This window comes from Phodopus roborovskii, unplaced genomic scaffold (assembly GCF_943737965.1).
Source record: "Phodopus roborovskii unplaced genomic scaffold, PHOROB, whole genome shotgun sequence".
Classification (NCBI taxonomy): Eukaryota; Metazoa; Chordata; class Mammalia; order Rodentia; family Cricetidae; genus Phodopus; species Phodopus roborovskii.
This window is the reverse complement of record NW_026126525.1, coordinates 25,270,450-25,280,776: the sequence shown is the minus strand read 5'-3', so window position 1 is coordinate 25,280,776 and position 10,327 is coordinate 25,270,450. Positions and strand designations below refer to the sequence as shown.

The 10,327-nt window shown below is 42.8% G+C and overlaps 1 protein-coding gene across 1 annotated transcript; it reads left to right on the top strand.

Moving 5' to 3' along the window:
- On the top strand, positions 1–10,095 carry Arl9 (ADP ribosylation factor like GTPase 9). The gene is made up of 5 exons (XM_051198605.1): positions 1–668; positions 716–850; positions 3,880–4,039; positions 4,388–4,563; positions 9,911–10,095. Exons 1-5 carry the CDS (start codon positions 138–140, stop codon positions 10,085–10,087), a joined length of 1,179 nt encoding a protein of 392 aa, XP_051054562.1. The 5' UTR covers positions 1–137; the 3' UTR covers positions 10,088–10,095.
- Positions 10,096–10,327: the final 232 nt, after the last annotated feature.

Here is a 10,327-nt window from a genome sequence, read left to right as displayed (position 1 = left end):
TGACCGCGGGTGTGGCCTACGCCTTCTGGACCTACGTCTCCACCTTGAGCCCCACACCAGGGCCACACCTGCCAGGATCCAGGGCCGCGGCTCCGGCGCGCTCGCGCGCCGGGGAGAGAAGAACTGTGGTGGTGGCGATGGAGAGGGGGAAGGCGAAGAGGGAGAAGGAAAGCTTTTCTTCTTCGAGCAGTAGGGAAACGGTAAAGATAGAGAAGGAAAAAAGGAAAGAAGGGGAAGTAAAAAACAAGGGGAAAGAGAGAGGGAAGGAAGAGGAGAAGAGGAAGTCTGTAGAGGTGAAAAGCAAGAAGGGGAAAGAGGCAGGGAAGGAAGAGGAGAAAAGGAAGGATGTAGAGCAGAAAGGCGACAATGGGAAAGAGAAAGGGAAGGAAGAGGAGAAAAGGAAGAGTGTGGACATGAAAACCAAAGAGAACGGGAAAGGAAGGGGAGAGGAGAAAAGGAAGAGTGTGGACGCGAAAATCAAAGAGAACGGGAAAGGGAAGGGGAAGGAAGAGGAGAAAAGGAAGAGTGTGGACGTGAAAACCCAAGGGAATGGGAAAGAGAAAGGGAAGGAAGAAAAAAAGAAAAATGTGGACGTGAAAAACAAGAATGGGAAAGTGAAGGAAGTCAAGGAGGAACAAGGGACGAAGAAAGAGAGTGAGGAGGAACAGGTCACAGAACAGGTCAAAGAGAACAGCAGCACCTCGATTAAAATCCTGTACCCGCCACCGCCACCACCTCCGCCACCGCCGCCGCCACCGCCGCCGCCGGTAAGAGACCTGGGACCGGGACCCTCGCCTCCGAGGCCATTGTGGGCATCCAGACCCGCCGGCTCTGTTACGTCGCCCCCCAAGTACGCAGAGAACCGGGTCTTGTCCGAGAGCTTCTGTCTGTGGATGGGGGGAGGTGCCAAGGTTCGAACGCACCCCCCTGCCCCCAACTTCACCGCTTCCAGTATCCCCAGGTCCTACCTAGGGATCTTAATTGGTCCTAGCTAAACGCATTGGTCCCCGCATTTCTATGTGAGGACCACAGACAATGCTGAAAACAGCCCCGAACTCTTCCTCGCACTTGTAGTGAAGATCTTCGTTGGAATACATAAGGTTCCTTGGTACATGCATGAGAAATACATAATGTGTTTAGGAACTTTCGATTATTTCCGTGGGCTCTGTAGTTTGCATAGCTTTCAGAACATCTACCGTAGAAGAGGAGGGTCAGGTAGCCCACTTAACTAGTCTCAGAACCCCAGGTATTTTGGTCAGAAACAACACTGTCATTTAGTGTTCCCAGCTCCTGGGCTGGTTCCTGGGCTCAGAGCTGCTTTCTAATTCTGAACAGTTGGAATTATTATCAGAAACTTGATCCCTGGGGAAAACAGACTCCACAGACCCACGGATGATGAAAGAAATAATTATTGACAAAGAGCAGTGATATTCAGAATGAGATTTGAGTACTTACCTGGCAGAGTGGTTGCACTCTAGGAATATAGGCCCTGCGATTTCCCCTAGTTCGAGAAACTATAGTTTCTGGTAGTTGTGGTCTGGGACTAGATAAATGTGACGGATCCTGTGGTTTTGTTTGGCGTGGCTTATAGAACTAGCATTAGAACCCAGAGTGTCAGCAATAAACTCTACCATTGAGCTACACCACCTCACCTCAAAAGTATAAAGAAAATGTCAACCATGAGTGCTTGTGGAATTTCTAGGGGAGATAGACCTGGGAACAACAATGTGGTTAGGAGTAGGGGAACACCATTATTTTCTAAGACTTCGGATACAAGATTGCCAATCAAAATATGACCAGCCAGTATAAAATACCCTAATTTAGCAGTGGAGGTAGTCATCTTGGAATTAACGGAGTATGTTAGTTGTCTGGGTAGGACTCACAGTGGGAATTGTAGGGGGACACAGTCAAACCCTGCAGCCATTTCTTGGTGCCTCTGTTGCTTTAAAGTGTGCAGTTTCTTGTTTTCTGGTTTTTTTTTTTTTTGTCTGTTTGTTTGTTTTTAACTTTCAATGTTGTATTCCTTACTGTAGTGTATTCTCAGAATGGTACCATAATACTTAGAACTCTAAGACCTTAGCCAGGTAGCAGTGGTATATATATGCCTTTAATTCCAGCACTCGGGAGGCAGAGGCAGGTGGATGTCTGTGAGTTTGAGGCCAGCCTGGTCTACAGAGTGAGTTTCAGGACAGCCAGGGTTATTATACAGAGAAACCCAATCTTGAGGAAAAAACAAAACAAAAACAAACAAACAAAAAACAAAACTCTGAGACCATCATAAATCATGCTTTCTAGATTGTCCCTGTTAGGGGCAAAACATCTTCTTCCTCCCTCCCTGCTGGAGCTGAGGACCTGCCTTGTGCTTCCTAGGTAAGCGCTCTACCACTGAGCTAAATCCCCAACCCCTTAAAACATCTTTCTTTCACACTGATTCTCTTATTGTTTTAAAGCAAATGAGAGTGTTTCAATTCCAGTACAAGGGGATCCAGTCCACTCTGAGCTATAAAAGAAGACTCAAGGAAACAACAATCAACACACAAAAGAGCTGAGCTAGAGATTCTAAGACTATTTCAGATTGCCTTTTGAACCAGGTGTTGTGGTTTGCATCTTTAATTCTCTGAGGCAAAGGCAGGTAGATTCATAAGTTCAAGGCCAAGGCCAGCCTGATGAGTTCCAGGACAGCCAGGGCATTAAACAAAAAGTGCTAATGTTTTAGTATTTGTTTTTGTTGTTGTTGTTGTTGTTTTGTTATTAGATAATTACTGTTCAAATTATATAAACCATGTCTCTAAGCACCCTGAACTATTTCTGTGTTCATGCTGGACCTTCCTTTCTGATAATTTTTGTTTGTTATTTTTCCAGACAGGGTCTCACTATTGTAGCTCTGGCTGCCATGGAACTCACTATGTAGACCAGGCTAGCTTCAAACTTGCAGAGTTCTACCTCTGCCTTCTGAGCACTGGAATTAAAGGCCTGAGCTCCTTTCTGATCATTTGTGATAAAAATTTCTAAGGCTAGAATGTTAGAAGAAAGCTGCTTTTGAAGTTTCCTTCCAAGTCCCTAGGTTTAATGTTAGACTTTATAACAAATACTCTTTTGTTATTGAGACAGGTTTGACAATTTCTATAGCCTTAGCCTTCCTGCTTAATCATGATACTTGCATCAAAACATAAGAGAGAACTAGGTGACAGTGGCTCAAGCCTTTAATCTTAATACTCAGGAGGTAGAGGTAGTCAGAGCTCTATGAGTTTGAGTCCAGCCTGGTCTACAAAGTGAGTTCTGGGTCAGCAGGGTTATATAGTGAGACCCTGTCTCAGAAAAAAATAGTATTTTGTTTGTTTTATAGACAGATTATCCAACTGCTAATACAAGACAAATAATGAGACCTTAATGCTTCCATTTTGGGTGGAGACAAACCATTCTCGTGTACTTGCCAATAGATGATAATTCAAGATGAAAATGGGGTTCTGGGATGGCTCAGCAGGTAGAGTGGTTGCTTTAGGGCCTGATAACCTGAATTTGATCCCCAGGACTCACAAGGTAGAAGGAGAAAACCAGCTAATGAGAGCTGACCTCTGACCTCCATATGCATGTACACACACACACACACAGTGAAAAGGGAAGAAAATATGTAGAAATTAGTCCTGATATTCATAGATCTGTGACACTGCACAACACAAAGATTCTAATATGTTTGTATGCATGTGGGAGTGTGTGTGTGTGTGTGTGTGTGTGTGTGTGTGTGTGTTCATAGTTAGGATTTTGATCTGGTTAGCAATTCCACGGTTCTGATTAGATGCTAACAGTCAGACACGCTGTCAGGAGCCACACACAGCCCCAACAGCATGAGTTTACGAACTTATTTTTTTTATTTCACAGAACAGCAAGCAGATCCTAGTACTGGGCTTGGATGGAGCAGGGAAGACCAGTGTCCTCCACTCGCTGGCTTCCAACAGAGTGCAGCACAGCCTGGCACCTACCCAAGGTTTTAATGAAGTTTTCATCCACACTGAAGACAGGCAGATGGAGTTCCTAGAGAGTAGGTTCTGTTTCTTATTAGCATCCATCTTAAACCAGAAGCAGTATTCTCTATTGACATTGTAATCCTCAGAGAAATGACACAGGATGGGATTCTTCTACACTTTAGGATGATGTGTAGTTTAATAACCAGGTGCTCGGGATGGAGGCTGGGGAGTCCCTTTCTGCAATTACTCACACTGTCCACCTATTTCCTCAGTGACATTACTCTGGCCACTCACAGCTGCAGCCTAACTTGGTGGCATTTATCAGAGCTCCTCCACCAGTGGATCTTATAGGCCCCCTTGATGGATATGCCTGTGATTTGAATTAATGAATTAATTAATGTGTGACTTCTTCCTCTCCACAGTTGGTGGCAGTGAGCAATTCCGCTCCTACTGGGATATGTACCTGCCCAAGGGATGGCTGCTGATCTTTGTGGTGGATTCGGCTGACCACAAACGGTTACCAGAAGCCAAGAAATACCTTCATCAGCTAATTGAACCAAACCCAGCACTCCCTCTGGTCGTGTTTGCCAACAAACAGGTAAAAACCTGTTTAGATGTGGCTTTGTGGTAGAGTATCTTATCTAGCTTTCAGGATTACCTCTGCCAAAACTGTTAATGTAAGCTCCACGAGATAGTTTCATTATTAGCACAGTCTGATTTTATTAGGTAGATAATCAAAAATATACTGTCTATTCGATTTATTAGGTCTCCTGGATTATACACGCTCTCAATGGAAATACAATTATCTTCTGTCCTTTAACTACTTGAATTGTCTGGTCTGTTGCCTCATGGAGAAATGGAATTGAATCATGTGCATTGAGCTTATTTCGATAAACTAATAGTGATTGTTGATTTAATTCAACACAATATTTTAGTGGCTTCTATGTATAAAGAAAGAGTTTTGTGTTAGATCAGTTACAGTTGACTGAATTTATTTGGTGCTTGCATTTAAAGCAATAAACATCCATGGAGAAACTGTCCTTGGAAGTGTAAGCTACTATGAAAAAAACAGAAAGAAAGAAAAAGAAAGGAAAGAAAACAAAAGAAAAGAAAAACAGAATTCCTGTATAATGCAGCAATTATACTTTTTTTTAAAAAAAATAATACTCCAAATAATGAAATCAGGGAGCCAATCTGTTTTTATACACTGACGTTCATGGCAGCAGTATTATTACAATAGCCATGGGTTAGAAGTCACCAACCTGTCTGCCTGCTGAGTGCATAAGAAAATGTGTTGTGTCCATACAGCATGTCACTTTAGTTTTCAGAGGGAAGGAAGGTCTACCGTATGCAACCACATGGATGAACCTTACTACGGACACTATCCCAAATGAATAAGCTAGCCACAGAAGGACAGATGCTATGTGTGATTCAGTGTATCGAGCTTCTACCCAGAGTTGTCAAATCTGCAGAGGTTCAAGTGGAACTGTGGCTGTCCAGGGTTACAGGAGGGGGGAAAGAGGAGTTGGTTTAGCACAGATAGAACTCATTCTAGCAAGAGTTTGCACTGTGAATGTATTTAATTTTACTGAATTGTACACTAAAATGGTAAATTTTGTTATGTGTACTATTATGATGACGACGACAATGATGATGACCACACACACACACACACACACACACACACTTTAGGTTTTCAAACATTGTAACACTAATTCTCTCAATTTCTGGGTTTGTCAACCAAGAAGAGCTCAATGCCTGCCTTTCCCTTCTGTCTCCTGTGGGAGGGATGTTCACAGAAGCAGACAATTATGATTGATCTTACTTTGTCAGGAACCTAGGTTGGCACCCAGGATAGAGGTTGGTCTAACACATTTTGACATTGTGTTGGCATTTTAAAAAGAAAGGTTAATGATTGTTTTTCTTTTCCTTTTTAAGACTTATTTATTATGTATACAGTGTTCTGCCTGCGAGCCTGAATTACAGGCTAGAAGAAGGAATCAGAACACATTATAGATGACTGGATATGGTTGCTGGGAATTGAACTCAGGACCTCTGGAAGAATAGTCAGTGTTCTTAACCTTTGAGCCATCTCTCCAGCCCCTGGGTTTTGTTTCAAAGTGAAGTAACTTAAAACTACAAAGACTCAAGGCCTGAGAGATGTGGCTTAACAATAGTGACTATGCTTAGCATGTGAGCGGTCCCAGGTTCAGCACCTACCAGGGAGTGAGGGAACTGTAAAAGATTTAGAGCTCCTATACACACATTTGAACTGTGTAGCATTCTGATGGACTGGAACCTGGCCATTCTCTTGTTGCTGGCCATTTTTAGTATTCCCAATTGTTTACTCTTAAGTGTTGCCATGAGCTTCCAAATGTGTGTGCCTTGTACATGTGGATGCACTTTTCTCAAGTGCGATGGATTTTGGGATTTGCAAATAGTTTTATTAGATACTCCTAAATTGCTTTCCACGGTTGCACTAGTTTATTCTTCCACCAGGGGGCGACACTTTCTGAAGCTCCACTTCCTCCTCAGGACTTGCTAGTGTCAAAAATGTCCCGTTTGCTAGTGTGGTGAGACTAAAGTTGATTTTTATTATCCTTATGAATTTTGAAGGTGTTTATTGCTGATTGAGCCCTAAGTCTGTGGGTATTCTGTTTCCTCTTATTTCCTCACCTCTAATTCTCAGTGTTGGGAATCAGACCCAGAGTCCTTTGTGCAAGGCATACTGTTTACCACAAAAATGGGCCCAAGGCCTCTACCTTTCTTTGTTTGAGGTATGAGGGCAATTAATATCTTTTGCAAAATCCACTGTGTTAGTTATATACATCATTAACATCTTCTTCAGTATCTCAGTGATTATCATTTTGCTTTGCTCATGGTTTCTATTTTTATGTTGGAGATTACCCTCCCCTTTTTTGAGACATAGTTCTACATAGTCCTCTCTGTATAGCTCTGTATAGTCCTGGGAGTCACTCTGTAGACCAGGCTGGTCTTGAACTCATAGAGATCTGCCTGTGTCTGCCTCCTGAGTGTTCAGTATGTTTCTATACCCAGTTAAATTGAAAACATTTGCTTTAATGATAAAAGGCTTAGATATTTTTTAAATTAAATTTATTCATTTATTTTATACCCCAACCAAAGTTTCCCTTCCCTGCCCTCCTCCCATTCCCTCTCCCCACTCACTCCGCTCCCCAATCCACTCCACTTATGTTCAGAAAGGGGCAGGCCTCCCATGGGTGTCTTCAAAGCTTGGCTGAGGTGGGGCCAAGCTCCTCTCCTCGTACTAAAGCTGGGCAAGGTAACCCAGTATGAGGAATAGGTTCCTGCAAGTCAGCCAAAGCGTTAGGGACAGCCCTGCTTCCACCCTTAGGAGTCCCACCAGTAGATCAAGCTACTGTCAGACATATGCAGAAGGCCTAGGTCAGTCCCATGCAGGCTCCCTAGCCATTGGTCCAGAGTCTGTGAGCTCCTGTGAGCCCAGGTCGGCTGTCTCTGTGGGTTCCCCCATGATGACCTTGAAAAACTTTCCCTCACCCTCCCATACCTCCACCCCATTCTTGGCTCCTGTAATCCTCCCTCCCTCTCTTCAAGGATTCCTAGAGCTCTGCATCTGTTTTCATCAGTCACTGGATGAAGGCTCTTTGATGACAATTGGGGTAGTTACCAATCTGATTACAGAAGATGGCCAGTTCAGGTTACCCATCCACCTTTGCTAGGAGTCTTAGAGTCATCCCTGGGAGTTTCCCTTGTACCAGGCTTCTACCTGACCCCAAAATGCCACCCCCCCCCCATCAAGATGTCTCTTTCGTTACTTGCCCTCCATCTTTCCCTCTAACCCAAACCCTCATGTTCCCATCGCCACTGCCACCCTTCCATCCACCCAGGAGATCTCTTCTATTTCCCCCTCCTAGGGAAATCCATGTGTGCCCACCTCTCTTTGGGCCCCCGTTACCGAGCCTCTCTAGGGCTGTGGATTGTAGCCTGTTTATCCTTTACGTTACAGCTAATACCCATTTAGGAATGAGTAGATACCATGTTTTCTTTCAGTGTCTGGATTACCTCATTCAGGATGATTTTTTTTCTAGTTTCATCCATTTGCCTTCAAATTTCCTGATGTATTTAACAGCTTAGTAGTACTCCAGTGTATAAATGTGCCACATTTTCTTTGATTGAGGGGCATCTAGGTTGTTTCCAGGTTCTGGCTATTATAAATAATGCTGCTATAGACATAGTTGATCAAGTGTCCTTGTGGAATGATTGAGCATCCTTTGGTTCTATAAGGCTTAACTATTCTAATTTAATACATACTTGTTTATATCCTTTTGTCAAAGTATTTAGTCTGTGCTTTTAGATCAATCACTAGGTCAATATCAGGGTTTTCAAAAAGTTATCTTAGTTGGGCATGGAGGCTCATGCCTGTAATCTCAGCAGGGAAGCAGAGGCAGAAGGATTGCAAGTATAAGGCAAACCTGTGCTAAATAGGGGAAAACCTATATATAAAAAAAAAAACATTGTCTTATTAGCTTTATCCTTTGGTTATAACCTTGATTTCTACCCATACTGTCTCTTCCCTACATTTTCCTTTACAATTTCTTCAGTGGATTTATTAACCTGAGACATCATCTATATATTGCTGTATCCTTTATTACAGACGTCAGTAAGGGCTCCATGACTAAATGAATTCAGGTTTCAAATAGGAAACATATTGTGATTACCAACACCTAGTTATCATACATGGCCCAACAGGGAAAGCCTCACAGACTTCTAGGGCTGTGGAGCTAAGATGACACATGTGGACCTCCATACACCCCACAAGTTTGATATAAATTTTTGATCAGAATAAATAATGATAGCAACAAAGAACTCCCAGTGATAAGTGTGAAAATCAGTAAAATATGATATGGACAAAAAGTAATCGGTAAGTAGCTGGCATACCCTTATAATGCCAGCACTTGTGTGGCTAAGGCAGAAGGATCGAAAGTTTAAGGTCAGCCTAAGTTTCATGGTATGACGACTCTTTAAGAAAGCCAACAAACTCCTCCTACTAAGGTTCAGGGAACAAAACAGGCAAGGTGGAAGAGATGACTAAGAGCCAGAGACCAGAGAGGACCAAACTAAACAGTGTCTTCTGGACATGAGAGGAAGCTGTACTTGTGTAATCATGGCAGCTGTGGTGGCCTGTATAAGACATGTACAAGATCAAGCAGCCAACATTTCAACATGGAGCAGGTAAGGGTTCATGAGCTCCCACCCCTACTGAGGAGCCATGGATGACTTCTGGGCTAGGGAAAGTCAGTTTTCTTTAAAGATGCGGCCTATGTAGGTTGACCATCCTCCATTGAATGGCCTCATTCATACCCAAGAGCATACAGGCAACACAAATTGGATTCAGTGAGTTATAAAAAGAAAAAGCAACATATAATTGAGGGGGACACAGGGCTGAGGATGGGTAGAGAGGAACTGGGGAAGAGTAAGGAGGGAATATGATCAAAACACATTGTATGCATGTATGAATTTCTCAAAGTAGTGCACTAAAAGCAATCAAATGCATGATGGTGCAAGCCTTTACTCCCAGCCCTCAGAGGCAGAGGCAGGTGAATCTCTGTGAGCTTAAGGCCAGCCTGATCTACAAAGCAAGTTCCAGGACAGCTAGGACTGTTACACAGAGAAACCCCATCTCAAAAAACAAAACAAAACAAAAAGAAAGGAAGGAAGGAAGGAATGATAGAAAAGAAAAATTAAGATCTTTTGGCAGGGGGCAGAAAACACTTTTTTAATATCTGAAACACTGGCTAATTCTGATAAAAATACTATTCATATCAACACTGGGGTCATAAAAACGAAGTCTCAATATTTTCTGTATTAAAATGGTGAAAGTATTTGTATTCAAGAAAATTGCAGACTAACCAACATGTCCTATTCTTTTTCCACTGTGGGTGAAGGACCTTGAAGACGCCTATCACATTACAGATATCCACGATGCTTTGGCACTGTCTGAAGTGGGGAATGACCGGAAGTTGTTCTTGTTTGGAACTCAGGTGACTGAGAACGGCTCAGAGATCCCCTCCACCATGCAAGATGCCAGAGACCTGATTGCACATCTGGCCGCAAATATGTAGAAGTGACTAGGACCTGGCCCAGGACTCAAGTCACCATCAAACCGTCATCAAAGAGGGCTGAATGGCAGGCGTATGCCAAAGGTTTCCACTTTCAATAAAAAATAAACCATTTCCTATTCTCTCAATGCAAATTGTATATACGAAGACAATGCTAACTCATTAAGATTGCTTTTTCAATTTTTAGATTTTTTTTTTTTTTTTTTTTTTACAGTATCACCAGCTTTAAACTATGGTCTAGGA